Genomic DNA, 17,709 nt, shown 5'->3' with positions numbered 1-17,709 from the left:
CAACAAAACAACTTGCAAAGTATGACTTTTGTTTTTGTTTTTTAAACATAACTGGGCTCTTACTGTTTTTGTTTGTTGTTTCAAGGTAGGGTTTCACTCTAGCTCAGGCTGACCTGGAATTCACTATTGGGTCTTAGGGTGGCCTTGAACTCATGGTGATCCTCCTACCTCTGCTTCCCGAGTGCTGGGATTACAGGTGTGTGCCACCACGCCAGGCTGGAACAGTATTTTTCTACTTATTATCTTTCATCGGTGTAGACATGTTTGCTCTGGCGTGCCTGTGGAGGTTAGAGGACTACTTTGGGGTGTTATGTGGGTAGTGGGGAATTATACCAGGTGGACAGATTTTGAAAGCAGACACCTTTCAGTGCAGAACCATATCCTTAACTAGCCCTGGAAGATACTTTTATAGCCTGGCTTAGTATTCTTTTTTAACAAAATATTTATTTATTTGAGGGGGGGGGAGAGGGAGAATATGAGTGTGCCAGGGCCTCTAACTGCTGCAGATGAACTCCTGTCGCACCACCTTGTGCATCTGGCTTTAACTGGGTACTGGAGAGTTGAACCAGGGTCCTTAGGCTTTAGAACCTGAACCGCTGTGGCTCTTATTCTTGCTAAGCCTGTATATTAGTTACTTCTCTCTTTGCTGTGACAAATACCTGAAAAAGCAACTTAAGGAGTAATCATGGCAGTAGGGCCTTAAGGCAGCTGGTGACCTTCAGTCCATAGCCAGAGAGCAGAGAGCCATGGGTACTAGTGCTCCAGCTGGCTTTCTCCCTTTTACTCATCTAACCTCAGTTAACCTAATCTAGAAGCTTTCTTATAGACATTCCCATAGATTTGTGTCTTTTGATTGTGGACCCAATCAAGGCTAACCATCACACTCAGCTTAAATCCCTTTGCCATATCAGTTGTTTTATTTCGCTAAAATATTTTTATTGACTATTTATTTGTAAGCAGAGAGGGCGGTGAGAATGGGCATGCCAGGGCCTCCTGCCACTGTAAATGAATGTCAGACACATGTGCCACTTTGTATGTCAGGCTTTACATAGGTACTGGGGAATTGAACCTGTGCAGTTATTTCTACATGAACCACTGTAGTACATTTTAGAGAAATGTGAGAGTTGTATTTCTTCTGCTACAGTAACATTACTGCACATAGTGGCTTCAAACCATACCTTCCTCCTTAACTCAGTTCACAACATGGCTGGATTCATCTTGGACTGAAATTAAGCTGTCAGTTGAGTCTGCTTCTCACTCTTCCTCGTGTCCCTTTCCAACTCAAGGGTTGTTGTCAGAGCTCATTCCTTAGTTTGAAGAGCTGAGCTCCTGTTCTCTGTCTGTCCTATGGCTGGGGACTGCTCTAAGTCTGGAGTTGCTGGTAGGTTCTTGCTACAAGTCGTAGTAGGCAGCTTTCAAATGGCCGTTTGCTTTCTTCCAGGCCAGCTGGACCATGTCTCTCTTTCTCTTGCAACCTGCTGAGAAAACCCTTTGCTTTTAAGGGCAGGACTGATTTTGTCATGCTACCCATTGCACTCTCTCTTGGCCTTGTCGACACAGGTCTGCTCATCTTCAGGGGAGCGGGCAGGGTTTCATGTGAATGAGGTCCACTAGTGTTCATGCTAGAGTTCTGCCTGCCACACCAGCTAGCTCACATGTGTCTGATTCACATCAAATTCAGAAATTCTCTTTTTATTAAAGAGGAATGTGTCTAATTATTTTGACTTTTTCTTTATTAGCTTATTGTTTTACCCAGTTAAAGCATCTTTTAAAATTTGTTTTTGGGCTGGAGAGATGGCTTAGTGGTTAAGCGCTTGCCTGTGAAGCCTAAGGACTCCGGTTCGAGGCTCGGTTCCCCAGGTCCCACGTTAGCCAGATGCACAAGGGGGCGCACGCGTCTGGAGTTCGTTTGCAGAGGCTGGAAGCCCTGGCGCGCCCATTCTCTCTCTCTCCCTCTATCTGTCTTTCTCTCTGTGTCTGTCGCTCTCGAATAAATTAAAAAAAAAAAGTTTGTTTTTGATTTTTAAAGGCAGGATCTCTTTCTAGTCCAAGCTGACCAGAAATTGACTATACATGGGTGGCCTCGAACTCACTGCACTTCCTTTGAAGTCATTCTCTTTGTGTTTTGATTTATGATTAATTTTTTCTTTTTGTGTTTTCTGAGATAGGGTCTCATGCTAGCTCAGACTGACCTGGAATTCACTATGTAGTCTCAGGGTGGCCTTCAACTCTCAGTGATCTTCCTACCTCTGCCTCCTGAGTGCTGGGATTAAAGAAGTGCACCACCATGCCCAGACGTGTTTTGATTTATGATTAATTGAACAATGTTTCTTGAGTTGCAGCTGTACCATCTAAACTGCTACCTCCTCCCTAGATGTGCAGATCACTCATCCTTTTCTCTGATTTTTTTTTTTTTTTTTTAAAGTGAGGGGTAAGGAAGATGGCTCCATGGTTAAAGGAGCTTGCTTGCAGTGCCTACTGGCCTGGGTCCTGTTCTTCAGTACCCATGTAAAGCTCGATACACAATGTGGTGCATGTATCTGAGCTTGCAGCACCAAGTGGTCCTAGTGCACCCAAAGAAGTTAATTCATTCTCTCAAATAAGTAAATAAGTAAATGTAACCCCCCCCCCCAAAATAAAAATAAAAAAGGAAAATAGAAGCTAGGAGCCTGGAAGGAAATCAGGTCTCCCTTCTGGTTGCCATGGCAATTTAGAGCAGATGAAGCATGTGTTTTGCAAGGATGATTCAGGTTTCCTCCTTTTTCTGTTTGAGCAAGTTTAAATATAAAATGCAACATAAGGCTGGAGAGATGGCTTACCAGTGAAGGCACCTACCTGCGAAGCCTAAGGACCCAGGTTTGATTCCCCAGGATCCACATAAGCCAGATGCACAAGGTGGCACATGTGTCCCGAGTTCATTTGCAGTGGCTGGAGGCCCTGGCATATCCACACACCCCCACCTTTCAAATAAATAAACAAATAAAAAAAAAGGAATGAAAGAAACATGTAGAAATGCATTATAAAGTTCATAAGCATAGTAAGATTATTTCATCATATGTGATATTAAAGTAAATATTCTGCTTTTTAAAACTGTACTAAAAGGTTCTATGTAGAGTATTGATTTGAATATTTAGTTTTTATGTAGTATACAATCTAGTTCTTTGTGAAAAATTTAGGTGGCTAGTTAGAAGTTTGCTATTCATTTTTTAAAATTTTTTATTTATTTATTTGAGAGCGACAGACACAGAGAGAAAGACAGATAGAGGGAGAGAGAGAGAATGGGCGCGCCAGGGCTTCCAGCCTCTGCAAACGAACTCCAGACGCGTGCGCCCCCTTGTGCATCTGGCTAACGTGGGACCTGGGGAACCGAGCCTCGAACTGGGGTCCTTAGGCTTCACAGGCAAGTGCTTAACCGCTAAGCCATCTCTCCAGCCCGCTATTCATTTTTAAAGATTTTAAAAAATTATTAGTTATGTACACAATGTATGTTGGTACCATTGTTAGCCGCCTCCTTGTCCTCCCCCCCCCCTTACAGGGATCCTCCTCATTAGGGAATGTGGGTCATGCATTGTGGGGGTAGCCATCAGTTATGGGGAGGAGGCATTGTCTCTGTGCATGATGACCCAACATGTGGCTCTAACAATCTTTCCGGCCTCTCTTCCATGAATTTCCCTGAGCCATGTTGGGTTCATTTTAGGTCTACTTCAGTGATGAGGTCTTGAGAGCCTCTGTGTCTCTGGATCTCTGGTTTGGTAGGAGTTGAGTATTCTCTGTGTGTATCTCCTTCACCCTTGTGCTGGTACCAGGTTCACCAAGAAAGCAGCACTCTCGCTCATCTCCCCAGTTCCTCTATGGTTTCAGGAGGCGCCCTGGTGAGGTGCGATAGACTGATTGTCTCCTCAGGATCTTGTCCATCTGCAAAAGGGCAGCAAATTCTCCAATGGAGAGTGAAGTCAGCACCAAATAAATGGGATAACCATTATTATTTTAGAGAGAATTTAATAGGTGTAGGCCCTCTTGTAGCTCAAGATTGGTGGGAGCTTGATAGTGGAGAACAGGCTCGTTCTTTGGATATGGTTCTGACTTGTTTAACCGGCTATAGGTTCCATTCTACTCAGTGGATCCGTTAGCCAAATCAAGAGCAGTTGGTTACCTACCATGGCTGTGTGCCACAATTGCACTTGTGTGAGCATCACATCAGGTTGTTTGCTGCTAAGTAGCTTAGACTATGAGTTGATTGGACAGATGTTGGTCATTTTCCCCATTGTTCATGTAGCACCTTCTGGCACTAGATGAGCTAACTGTCTGGGGACTGCTTTTCTTCCAGATTCAAGCCAGGTCACTCCATGTTCTGTACCAACAGCATATGGTGTCTTTGGCAGTAGGGTCTTACCACTAACCTTTGGTCATCATTAAGTACTCTGACAGAAAATCTGTCTTCTTTTGGGAAACCTTGTAGGTCTCTCTGATCAACAGCTCATTGTGGATGTTAATTGCATGCTGGTACTGGGAGTTACAGGCCAGTGCCAAGGAAAAGAAGGAAGAAAAAGATAGGTAATATACAAGAGAAAGAGAGAAGAGGGACAGGGGGAGGGAGGGAGGGAGGGAGGGAGAGAAAGAAAAACAAGAGAAGATTAAGGTCAGTCTTCATCATAACTCTCTCTAGGGCCCTGTGGCTCAGGTGTTCCCTCTAAGGACCTGATGAAGGTTCAACCACTTAGTCTGTCTTTTAGGATATAGAATTTTATGGTACCATTGCCATTTGGGTCCAGTTTTGTGTCCCTCCCCTGCCCTTACCCTCCCCTCCCGCCCCACTCTCCCTATTGTCCGGACCTCAAGATGCTTATTAGGTATGTCAGCATCTCAGGCAGATTCAGGTTAGGAGCCACAGATGAGTGAGACCATGCAACAATTGTCTTTCTGTGATTGGGTGAGTTCGCTAAGAATGATCTGTTCCAAGTTCATCCATTTTTCTTCAAATTTCATTGTGCACTTTTCCTTACTGCTGTGTAGAATTCTCTCATGTAGATATACCTTATATTGGTTATCCATTTGTTTAATGATGGACATCTGGGTCGATTCCAGCTCTTAGCTGTTATGAATTGAGCAGATATAAACATGGTTGAGCAATTCTCTCAGAACCAAGGCATGGAGCTTTTAGGATAAAGGCCCAGTAAGGGAATAACTGGGTCTGATGGTAACTCTATAGGCAACCTTTTTAAGAGCCCCTATATTGCTTTTCACAGTGCTTGTACCATCTTACATTCCTGCCAACAGTGAATGAGGGTTCCTATTTCTCCACATCCTCTCCAGCATTTGTTTTCATTTGATTTTTTTAAATGTTTGCTGTCCTTACTGGGGTAAGATATAATCATATAGTTGGTTTAATTTGCATTTCCCTGATGATTAGAGATGATGAACATTTTCTTAAATGTGTTTGTTACTTTTTTTTCTTCCTCTGAGAACACCCTGTTCAGTTCTCTTTCCCATTTTGTGAGTTGTTTGATTTTTTTTTTATTTTTTTTATTGCTTAGGTTTTGAGTTCTTTGTGGATTCCAGAAATTAGGCTTCTGTCAGTTGTATAGCTGGCAAAAACTTTCTCCCATTCTGTGGGTAATCTGTTGGCTCTGCTTACTATATGTTTGTCTGTGAAGAAATTTTTCAGCTTTATGAGATCCCAGTGGTTGAATGATTGTTTAAGTTCCTGAGCTGCTGGGGTTTTGTTCAGGAAGTCTTTTCCCATTCCTATGTTATGGAAAGTTCTTCCTATTTATTCTTCCAGTAGTAGCTGAATTTCTGGTCTTATATTGAGGTCTTTGATCCATTTGAGCTTGATTTTTGTGTGTGGCAAGATGTGTGGATCGATTTTCATTTTCCTGCATATGGTTATCCAGTTTGTCCAGCGCCATTTATTTGTTGAAGATGCTGTCTTTTTCCCAGCCTGCATTGTTAGGACCTTTGTCAAATATCAAGTAGTTACAGTTACTTGACCCAAAGTCCAGGTCCTTGATTCTGTTCCATTGGTCTATAATCCTGTTTTTATGCTGGTACAATACTTTTTTTTTTTTTTTTTTTTACTATGGCTTTGATTAGGTATGGTGATGCCTCCAGAGGTGTTTCTTTTGCTGAGGATATGCTTTGATATATGAGGCCTTCTGCCATTCCATATGAATTTTGAGATCATTTTTTTCTATTTCTTAACTTTCCTGGGAGGAGAGGCGTGGTTAGGTGGACACCATCTTGACCTGAAGTCTCTGCTATTCATTTAAGAAATTTTTTTTTCATGTTTATTTATTTATTAGAATGTGACCGACAGAGAAAGTGGCAGGGAGAGAGAGAGATAGAGAGAGAGAGGGAGAGAACAGGCATGCCAGGGCCTCCAGCCACTGCAAACGAACTCCAGATGCATGTTCCCCCTTGTGCATCTGGCTAACGTGGGTCCTGGGGAATCGAGCCTCGAACCGGGGTCCTTAGGCTTCATAGGCAAGCACTTAACCGCTAAGCCATCTCTCTAGCCCTGCTATTCATTTTTTAAAAGAATATTTATTTGAGAGAAAGAGAAACAGTAAGAATTGGCATGTTAGGGCTTCCTGCCACTGCAAATGAACTCTAGACACATGCACTACTTTGTGTATCAGACTTCACGTGGATACTGGGGACTCAGACCTGGCCCAGCAAGCACTTTCCAGTGCTGAGCTATCTACCCAGCCCTATATTTGTTTTTCTAGTAATTTTTTTGAAAGTGAAACATTTTTTCCAGTGTACTTGCTAGTATGGGTCTATATCATTTTTACAAGCTGGTCATACTTTCTTTGAGAGGTAGGCACACATGCCCCTCTCCCCCCAAGAGAATATCCATTGGAGAAGTTTTATATTATTCATTGTGTGGCTGTGAAAAACAAGTTAATCTTAAGGATAGAAAAGTTCCTTTGCTGTATAAGACAGCATTGTTCTTGAGTCTCTCTTCAGTTTTAGACATTTCTTTCTGCAATTTTGGATAGAGTCTTAAAACTCAAAGTAGATAGAATGTGTGCATGCACACACAGAGTTTTGTGACCCTTAGAGGACTTTTCTAGTGTATTTTAAAATTTCTCTTTGTGGTATAATTCACCTACTCTGAAGTTTACCCGCCCCAGGTGTGCAACTCTGTCCTTTCTCCTTCCTTAGAGGATCTTTCTAATATATTTAACTTTTTTTGTTTATTTTTATTTATTTATTTGACAGCGACAGAGAGAGGAAGAGGTAGATAGAGAGAGAGAATGGGTGTGCCATGGCATCCAGCCTTTGCAAACGAACTCCAGATGTGTGTGCCCCCTTGTGCATCTGTCTAACATGGGTCCTGGGGAATCAAGCCTCAAACTGGGGTCCTTAGGCTTCACAGGCAAGCGCTTAACCACTAAGCCATCTCTCCAGCCCTCTAATATATTTTTAAACTGCTGTTTGGGGTATAATTCACCTACTGTGAAGTTTACCCACTGTAAGCATGCAACTCCAACCTTTTTTTTCCCTCCAGCCCAAGCAACTCCTAATTTATTTGTCTTTGTAACTTTTTTTCTGTGACTTTCAGTGATTGGCATCTTTTATTCAGTGTGATGTTTTGAAAGGTCATGCACTTGGCCCCATGTATCAACACTTCATTTCTTTTTATTTTAGAATAATATGCTATAGTAAGACTATACCACCACATTTTATGTGTTTTATCATTTGATGGACATTTGGGTTGTTTCTGCCTTTGGTTTATTATGAGCAGTAGTGCCACTGGAAGACACTTAAATAAGATTTTATGTGGAGACATTTTCTTTCTGTAGGGTATATACCTAGGAGTAGAATTGGTGGATTGTTTTGTGTCTGGTCTTTGTAAGAGCTTTCAGACTGTTTTCCAAAATGGCTATGCCACTTCACATTCTTGTCAGCAGTATATGAGAGCCATGCTTTCATCCTCCCTAACATTTGTATGTATTTTTTTTATTACAGTTATAGTGTCTATTTTTTTTATTAGAGTTGTCTTGGTGTAGGATGATAAATTATTGTGATTTTGACTTCCTTTTCCTTAATGAATAATGATGTTAATCCTTCTCTGCATATATATATTCTTTGAGAAATATTCATTCCAATTGTGCATATGTATGTTGTGGGTTGTTCCTAGATCCTAGTGCATATGATAGGCCAGTGCTGTGTCATGGAGCTGTTCCACCAATGCCTGTACCCACTTTTATATTGATGTATCTTTGTATTGCTTAGTGGTAAGACGTCTCTATATATTATATAAGCCCCTTCTCAGTTAAAAGATTTAAAAATATTTCCTCCTGGTTAGTGGGCCTTGTATTTCCTTGATGGTGCTCTTTGAGGTACAAAAGATTTTATTATGATGAAGGCCTGTTTACTTTTCTTCTCTTGTGCATGCTTTTGGTGATGTATCTAAAAAACACTGCCTAACTCAAGGTCTTGAAGATTCACTCTTTTGTTTCTTTTCTGTGGGTTTTTAAAAAAAATTTTTATTAGCATTTTCCATGATTATAAAAAAAAAAATCCCATGGTAATTCCCTCTGTGGGTTGTTTTTGGTTTTTCAAGGTAGGATCTCACTTAGCCCAGACTGACTCGGAATCTAGGGTGGTTGTGAACTCATAGTAATCTTCCTACCTCTACCTCCCTAGTGCTGGGATTAAAGGTGTGCACCACCAGGCATGGCAGTTCTGTGGGTTTTATAGTCCTGTCTCTTTCATTTAAACCTTTATCTGTTTTGGGATAATGTATGTATAATCCATAATGTATGTATCAAGCGTTCAGCTTTTTATTCATATAGATATCTAATTGGTCTCAGTATTCATTTCATTGTCTTGGTACTCTTACTGAAAGCATTTGTAGGTCTTCTCCACCCCGTGTTTCTATATGCCTCTATTAAATTATATAACTTCTTTATCATTTGGGTTGATGAAAGTTCATCCTCATTCTCTCTCTCCCTTTCCTTCCCTACTCTTCTTCCCTTTCTTCCTCTATTTTCCCTCCTTTTCTCCTTTTCTCTCTGCCTACTCCCTCTCCCCCTTCCTCCCCCTCTCTCTGCAGGATCTCTTATAGTCCAGGCTAGCTTTGAACTTGCTAGGTCATTGAGAATGACCTTGAACTTCTGATCATGCTTCTACCTGTCCATGGGCTGGGACTGCAGGCATATGCCACTACACCCAATTTAAGGGATGCTGTGGGTAAACCCTCTGTGCATGCTAGCCAAGTAACTCTGCCAACTGAGCTATGCTACCAGTACCAAAGGTTGTCTCTTTTTTTTTAATCTGCTGGTGTACTTCAAGAGCTTGTGCTTGGTGAGATAACTTGTGTCACCTCTAGATTCTTTAGACAGTTGAGATTTAAGCAGGCTTTCAATACCCTTAGAAACCTTTTTAAAGAAGCCAACCTTAACTGGCATGGTTATGCAAACCCGTAATCACAGCATTTGGGAAGAAGACCAGGAGTTAAAGGCCAGCCTGTGCTAATGACACTTGTCCTAAAAAAACACACACACAACAAAATAAGAAAGCGGGTTGGAGAGATGGCTCAGCAGTTAAGGTGCTTGTCAGCCTATCCTAAGGATTTACATTTGACTCTCCAGGTCCCCCTGTAAGGTGATTCATGGTCACACATATGCACTAGGTGGCGCATGTGGGTGGAGGCCCTGGTGTGCTGTTGGGCTTCCCTCAAAAAAGAAAGAATGAAAGGAAAAAAAGAAGCTTTCAGGTGGTACAGCAGGGGTCAGTGTGTCTGCTGTAGAAGACATGCATCTGTTTTCTATGTTGTAGTAGTAACAAGGAGTTAAGGATTGGGAATAGTGTTTGGCTGTTAACATTGATATTTGTTATGAATGATTTGAGGATTGGTGCTTGGTGCTTTGAAGTTTAAGAGAAGCTTTTAGAGCTGGGGAGATGGCTCAGTGGTTAAGTGTGTCTGCTGGCCTGAGTTCAGTTCCTTAGGACACACACAAAGCAGAATGCACACAGTGTATGGAGTTTGCAGTGAGAAGAGTCTCAGGCACACCCACCCTCACTCTTTCACTCTTTCTTATACACACACACATACTTTCTTATTCTTTTTAATTTTTTTTGTTTATTTTTATTTATTTGAGAGTGACAGACAGAAAGAGGCAGATAGAGAGAGAGAGAGAGAGAGAGAATGGGTGCGCCAGGGCCTCCAGCCACTGCATACAAACTCCAGACGCGTGCGCCCCCTTGTGCATCTGGCTAAGGTGGGTCCTGGGGAAGAGAGCCTTGAACCGGGGCCCTTAGGCTTCACAGGCAAGTGCTTAACCGCTAACCATCTCTCCAGCCTTCTCTTTTCTTTTCTTTTCATTCTTTTTTTTTTTTTGAGGTAGGGTCTCACTCTAGCTCAGGTTGACTTGGAATTCACTATGTAGTCTCAAGCTAGCCTCAAATTCATGGCAATCCTCCATCCTCTGCCTCCCAAGTATTGGGATTAAAGGTGTGTGCCACCACACCCAGCTATAAATACATCTTTTTAGGAGAAATTATCATCTCTAGTCAACAAGGAATCTGAATGTGAGTTCCAGCTGCTGGTCTGGTTTAGGGTGAATCTGAAGGGTCCAGAAATGTGTCATGTATATAAGGTATGCATGTCTTCCTTTTAATTTAAGATTCCTCCAACCACATTAAAGGAGATTTAAAGGCCAGGCATAATTAATACTAATAATATACACTAGCTCATATATAAAACATCTTTACATGTAAACTAAAGTATTACACCTTTTTGTACTGTCTTGGAAATCTAATGGTGTGGCTTGAACTTACACATTATAGCTTGAACTAACAACATTGCAAAATGCAGTTTTGTGGCCAGTGTCTGCTACATTGGGTAGCACAGTTCTAGATGTTGTGATGTGGTAGCCAGGTGACCTATTACATCAACACTACATTTCACCCCATCCATCCTTGTTACTGCAACCATATAGAAGAGGAGTGACTTCTAGGGCAGACACAGTGACGCTTGCCATACTATCTGAAGGATGGCCCACCCCTCCCCTCCCCTCCCCTCCCCTCCCCTCCCCTCCCCTCCCCTCCCCTCCCCTCCCCATGATTCAAGCCCAACAGACTGGTCTTTTTTTTTTTTTTAAATAAAGGGGAGGAGAACTGGCATATCAGGGCCTCCGACCACTGTAGTTGAACTCTGCATGTGTGTGCTACCTTGTGCATATTTGTGACCTTTACAGGCATCACCTTCTCCATCTGGTTTATGTTGGATCTGGGTGGCTCTAACTTAGGTCTTTAGGCTATACCAGCAAGTGCCTTAACCACTTAGCCATTTCTCCAGCCTTGTGTTTATTTTTAAAAGTATTTTATTTATTTGAGAGGCAGATAAGAGTTAGAGATAAGACATGGAGAGAATATGGGCATGCAGGGCCTTTAGGCACTGCAAATGAACTCTAGATGCATGCACCACTCTGCATCTGGCTTTACGTGGATTCTTGGGAAACTAACCTGATCCTTTGGCTTTGCAGGTAAGCACCTTAACCACTAAGCCATCTCTGCAGCCCTCTCTGGGTGTTTTTTAAATATACTTACCCACTGATAGTTAGAAATGGCTTTTTCCCCTGCATATGTATTTAATGTGAGTATGTGCATGTGTGTGTGTGTGTGTGTATGCACGTGCACGTTAATCAGTAGTGGTTATTGGCCAGGGTTGTTACTGAGTGTTGTGTGGTATACCACACATGACATATTGTATGATGTCCCGTATTATCTGCCTTGGCTCTCAGTCACGCTGAGAACTGTGGTGTCCTGCAGCAGCAGAACATGACCCTCTTGTTTCCTCAAGTCATTTCTCAGGGAATCCATGGTAAGTTTTGGATTTGGAGAATCTACTCATTTTTCACATAAATTTTCTCAATTGGCAAGAAACAGACAGCTTTCAAAATATTTCTGATTGAGTAAATTGGTTAGGTGGATTCCGCCCACACGCCTGGAGAATGGGCGACGTATGCCTTTCTGGCCCTCCTGTAACTCTTCCCTTAGGGAAAGGTGGTGGAGTCTTGACAGTTCCTCTGCCCTCAACTCCTCATGCTGGGACCATTCATTCTCTTAACCTGTAAGGAAGTGTTTTAAAGTTTCCAGAAAAGTTACTGTACTTCTGATGCCTCTTTGATTTTGTTTTGTGTTGTGGAAGTGTTGTATTTATCATTCCCATACTCCTCATGTCTGTGACTTCATAAATTCTAGCAAGTAGAAATCTTATCTTACTGACTTTTAGCTGTTCTGCTAAAGATAATCACAGTGCTGAGACCTGCCTTTCAGTTTGTGTTATGTGCATTCCCCACCCTCCTCATGACTGTGCATGTCTTTGTGCCTTCCCACTCCTCCTTTCCTCATTGGTAGCAGTTTTGGTTTTCGTTGGCAAGATGTACTTATTAACTATAGGTAACTTGTGCTAAAAACTGTGTAAAGGCTGGTGGGGTGCTTGGCTGTGACAAGGAGCTCAAGTCCAGCTTAGGAAGGGCAGTGGTTGGGGCAGCTCCTCTGACCTGTTTCTTCATAGCACCTAAGGACGAGCTAGGCCCTTCCTGTGACAGCCTACCTTGTCCGCATTCTGGGGCTGGAGATGGAACTTGGCTCTCTGCCTTATGCTAGTCCCAGTAAGGAGAGAGTAGAGATCTGGAATCTGCTTTCCATCACAAAAGGAGTAGTACTGCTCCAAAGAAGATCATATGCTTTTAGAAAGAGAAAACATGTAGTGGCCCCTATCTTGGATTCTTCTCATTCCCCATAGCTGACACTGCTGCTTGGGAAAAACACCATCAGCCTAGTACCCTTGCCCTGCCACAAATTTCTCTTCGAGCCTACTTTTTTTTTTTTTTTTGAGGTAGGGTCTCACTCTAGTCCAGGCTGACCTGGAATTCACTATGTAGTCTCAGGGTGGCCTCAAACTCACGGTGATCCTCCTGCAGTTCTATGGGACAGTTAAAGAGCCAGATGGACTTCTGGCATTCCAGTTGAGACATTAAGTTGAGAATTTTTATTTTATTGAGATGTTGTTAGAAGTAGCAATTAACTTTCCTAGTAAGTACAAGCATAATTTTACAGAGTCTCTATGAATTTTTACTTGTAAGTTATTGCATTAAAGTAGGTATGAGATATTCTTGATATCTCAAGGTTTTACTTCTTTAAGCCCTCAAACTTTTATTCTTATTTTCTGGAGTTTTTTGGTTTTGTAACAGAGCATATACTAAATATCACTTATTTTTTTGAGACAATTAAATTACCATTGCAGACTAGATATAGTATCTAGACTATTTGTGTTGGACAGTTTTTATTTCTTTTTAAACATTTTTATTTATTTGAGAGATATATTTTATTTTATTATTTTAGAGAGAGCGAGCAAGACAGATAGAGGGAGAGAGAGAATTGGTGAGCCAGGACTTCTTCCAGGAAAAGGCAGATAGTGAGAAAGAGAATGGGTGTGCCAGGGCCTCTAGCCACTGCAAATGAACTTCAGATGCATGCACCACCTTGTGCATCTGGCTTACGTGGGCCCTGGAGAATCAACTGGCATCCTTTGGCTTTGTAGACAAGCATCTTAACCACTAAGCCATCTCTCTAGCCCAGGGTTTTTTTTTTTTTACTTCAGGGTTTGAACAGTGTTCTTGATAAGCAAGGAAGATAGATAATTGAATTCTCACAAGTAAATAGTGGTACATACTAATCAGTTATCCTGTAAACCTAAACTCATTCTAATTATTTCTATGGAAAGAAAATTCTAATTTTTTCCAATTAAGAAAATTAATCTTTTAATAAGTTGAAGGCTTCTTGCCACTGCATTTTAAATTTTTTTTTAAATTTATTTATTTGAGAGCGATAGACACAGAGAGAAAGACAGAGGGAGAGAGAGAGAATGGGTGCGCCAGGGCCTCCAGCCTCTGCAAACGAACTCCAGACGCGTGCGCCCCCTTGTGCATCTGGCTAACGTGGGACCTGGGGAACCGAGCCTCGAACCGGGGTCCTTAGGCTTCACAGGCAAGCGCTTAACCGCTAAGCCATCTCTCTAGCCCTGCCACTGCATTTTAATCATGTCTGTGGGATGTTTTCTGGGCAGTGAAGCTGTGTATCACGTGCACTCTTTATTTCATTGACATTTCACTAAAATTTCATAGCATTGCAACCCTAAGCAATACTGACACTGAATGAAAAGACGCCTGCAAATTCTTCTTTCATCAGCAGGGAGTAGGGCCTCCTCCACACTAGTGTGCTCAAGCCTTACTTGAGTTCAACTAAATTGGGAGAAATGACATTAATTGACGTTTCTCATTAGTGTGTGACAAGTTGTGTTTTTTCTCATATTAAGGAACTCTTACTTGCCCATAATGTAAGATTTACTTCTGAGTAAACAGAAATTTTCTTTCTATTGTTTTAGGCCGGAGCCTCAACAGAAAGCTCCTTTAGTTCCTCCTCCTCCTCCTCCACCACCACCGCCGCCACCACTGCCTGACCCAACGCCCCCAGAGCCAGAGGAGGAGATTCTGGGATCAGATGATGAGGAACAGGAGGACCCTGCAGATTACTGTAAAGGTGATGTACAGTGGAAGGGGGGGCTTGCTTTCCTCCTGTGGTGCCAACAGTCATTTGTTTGGGGAATGGGTAATAGAAGATAGTAATGCAGATTATTTGGTCTTTATCAAATTATCCCCCATCATTGACTATCTATGATATAAGAAAGTACAAGATGAAAATGTATGCGTGAAAGAATCTGTAATACACACACACACACACACACACACACACACACACACACAGAGGTACTTTCTCAAGCATTTTATCTGATACAATTGAATATAGAAGAGTGTAAGGATTAGAAGATTCCAGGCTCCATTTGGGAGCTAAGTATAATTCTCATTTTTGGCTTTCATCTCTCTGGCTGTTAGGCTAAAAAAAAGAAACATTTCCTTTTCTATGTAACATTGAATTACACAGTATTCATTCTGGAAAGAAAGCATGCCCATTTGTTTACAACGAGAGACTTTGTTGGCATTATACTTAATGAGAAAGGCATTCTGTACATTCTGCTGTTGTGTGACATGGTGCATTTTATTTTCATCATTGATTTCACAGAAGACATAGAGACTATTGGACTGGAATGTTCTTGGGTCAGTGGTTTGTTAAGATCAAAATTGCATAGCTAGAGCCCTTATGAGCAAGCCCGATATATGGTGAGTATTGGTAACAATAGAAGCTCGAGATTGGACTGAGAATCCAGGAGATAAGGACGTTGCCCATTACCTGACTTACTAGAATTTGCAAAAAAAAATTTTTTAAAAGATTTTTGAGAGAAAGAGGCAGGCAGGGAGAGGGAGGGGAGAAAATGTGTGCATGGGGTGTTTAGCCACTACAAATGAACTTCAGATGCATGTGCCACCTTGTGCATCTGGCTTACATGGGTCCTGGGGAATTTGGCTTTTCAGGCAAATACCTTAACTGCCAAGCTATCTCTCCAGCCCCTGACTTACTGGATTAAAATACACACACACACACACACACACACACACACACACACACACACACATATTTGAGAGATAAAGAAGGGCAGGACGGGTGGGGGAGGAGTGTGTGCTTGCATGCGTGGGCCTCTAGCCACTGCATATGAACTCTAAACACATGTGCCACTTTGTGTATCTGGCTTTGTGTGGGAACTGGAGGATCAAACCTGGGTTCTCGGACTTTGCTGGCAAGTGCCACAACTACTATGCATCTCTTGAGCCCTTGGATTTTAATTCCCTGCAATTTTCAACTTCTAAGTGATATAGTTTACTTACTGTAGATTTTAAGGATATAAGTCAGGCACTATATAGCATAAGGATGGATGGCAGAATATGCACATAGAAATAGGCCACAGGCCCTTAGTGAATCTTTGGACCTGTCCTTTAGAAATTTATCATTAATCTAATGGGTGAAGGTTGTTTGTGTTGTTGGCTAAGGAACAGCGTAATTTTAGTTAACTGCTAAAAAGAGGAAGTTCTTCTGGTGTGGAAGTAAGACTTAAGCTGCTCTAGCCCAGTTCTGCTTTGGGGACAGGCACCTGCAGAGTGTCAATATGCTCAGTAAAAAGAGTGGTGGCTATTCCTGAACATTTGTCTGAACTCTAAATAGTGGTCATGACCTTGAAGCCTATGCCATCTAATAAAAAATACAGACACTGTATGAAAGGCCAGAAGTAGGTATTCTCCCTCTCTAAAGTCTGATTTTTCTTGGCTTGGAAATAAGAGATGTAAGAGCAGTTGCTGCACAATCTTGAGGTTGTGAGTTTTATTCCTAGGACCCATGTAAAAAGCTAGGCCTGGGCTGGAGTGGTGGCTTAGCTGTTAAGCACGCTTGCCTGTGAAGCCTAAGGACCCCAGTTCGAGGCTCGTTTCCCCAGGACCCACATTAGCCAGATGCACAAGGGGGCGCATGTGTCTAGAGTTTGTTTGCAGTGACTGATGCCCTGGTGTGCCCATTCTCTCTCTATCTCTCTCTGCCTCTTTCTCTCTGTCGCTGTCAAATAAATAAATAAAAATAAACATAAAATTTAAAAAAAAATAGGCTTGGGGCTGGAGAGATGGCTTAGTGGTTGAGGCGCATGCCTGCGAATCCTTAGGTCCCATGCAAGCCAGATGCACATGGTGGCATATGCATCTGGAGTTCGTTTGCAGTGGCTGGAGGCCCTGGTGTGCCCATTCTCTCACATACATTCTCTCTTCCCCTTTTGGCCTGTAATAAATAAGTAGAAATAAAATCTTTTAAAAAAAAATGCTACGCAGGCTAGAGAGATGGCTTAGCAGTTAAATGCTTGCTTATGAAGCCTAAGGACCCCGGTTGGAGGCTCAACTCCCCAGGACCCACGTTAGCCAGATGCACAAGGGGACACATGCAACTGGAGTTCATTTGCAATGGCTGGAGGCCCTGGTGTGCTCGCTCTCTCCCTCCCTCCCTCCCTCTCTCTCTCTCTGTTTGCCTCTTTCTCTGTCACTTTTAAATAAATAATAAATGAAAATAAAAAAATATTTAAAAATATGCAAGGCCTGGCTACATACTCCTTTAACCCTTAGTCTGAGGGAGTGGAGACAGGAGGACCCCTGGGGCGTGCTGATCAGTCAGTCTGACCCAGAAACAGCGGCTCTAGGCTCAGTAAGAGACTATGTCAAGGAAATAAACTGAAAGAGCAATAGAGGACACCTGCCCTCTGTCCATGTGCACATGAGGTGCCCATCTGCTTCTCCTCTACATTGATAGATGTGAATGCACCACATTCTCAGACACCATACATCACACCCCAACACAAGAGATAATAGACCACTGTTTCATGCTCCTATAGGAACCATTCTATAGGGGCTCTTCTAGCAAACACGTTTTACTGCACCGTAAGGAACACTGTTGTCCACTCTGTGGGTCAGAAGAAATAGCTAGCATGCTCATTCTCTTTGACCTCTGCTGATGATTTTTTTGACCTCTGCTGAAAAATCATCACAAGGGACATCGTAGCCTCAAATAGAGGACAAAGATTAAAGAATTATATTCTTAGGGTTGTTCTAGGTAAGAGAGTATTCAAGTCATTCTCAATGAGGCATGATATAAATGATTCAGCCGGTCATGGTGGCGCACACCTTTAATCCCAGCACTTGGGAGGCAGAGATAGGAGGATTGCAGTGAATTCAAGGCCATCTTGAGTCTATATACTTTATTCTA

The 17,709-nt window shown here is 42.2% G+C and overlaps 1 protein-coding gene across 7 annotated transcripts in view; it reads left to right on the top strand.

Annotated features, from left to right (window-relative positions):
- Srpk2 (SRSF protein kinase 2) overlaps positions 1 to 17,709 on the top strand; it is a 238,872-nt gene that overhangs the window by 139,847 nt on the left and 81,316 nt on the right. For all 7 annotated transcript variants that reach the window (XM_045135485.1, XM_045135484.1, XM_045135483.1 and 4 more), the window contains one exon: positions 14,405 to 14,559. In XM_045135485.1, coding sequence (XP_044991420.1) covers positions 14,405 to 14,559 — 155 coding nt within the window. The remainder of the gene's footprint in view (positions 1 to 14,404; positions 14,560 to 17,709) is intronic.

This window comes from Jaculus jaculus, chromosome 16, assembly GCF_020740685.1.
Source record: "Jaculus jaculus isolate mJacJac1 chromosome 16, mJacJac1.mat.Y.cur, whole genome shotgun sequence".
Classification (NCBI taxonomy): Eukaryota; Metazoa; Chordata; class Mammalia; order Rodentia; family Dipodidae; genus Jaculus; species Jaculus jaculus.
The sequence above is the reverse complement of the archived record's forward strand: the minus strand, read 5'-3'. Positions and strand labels throughout refer to the sequence as shown.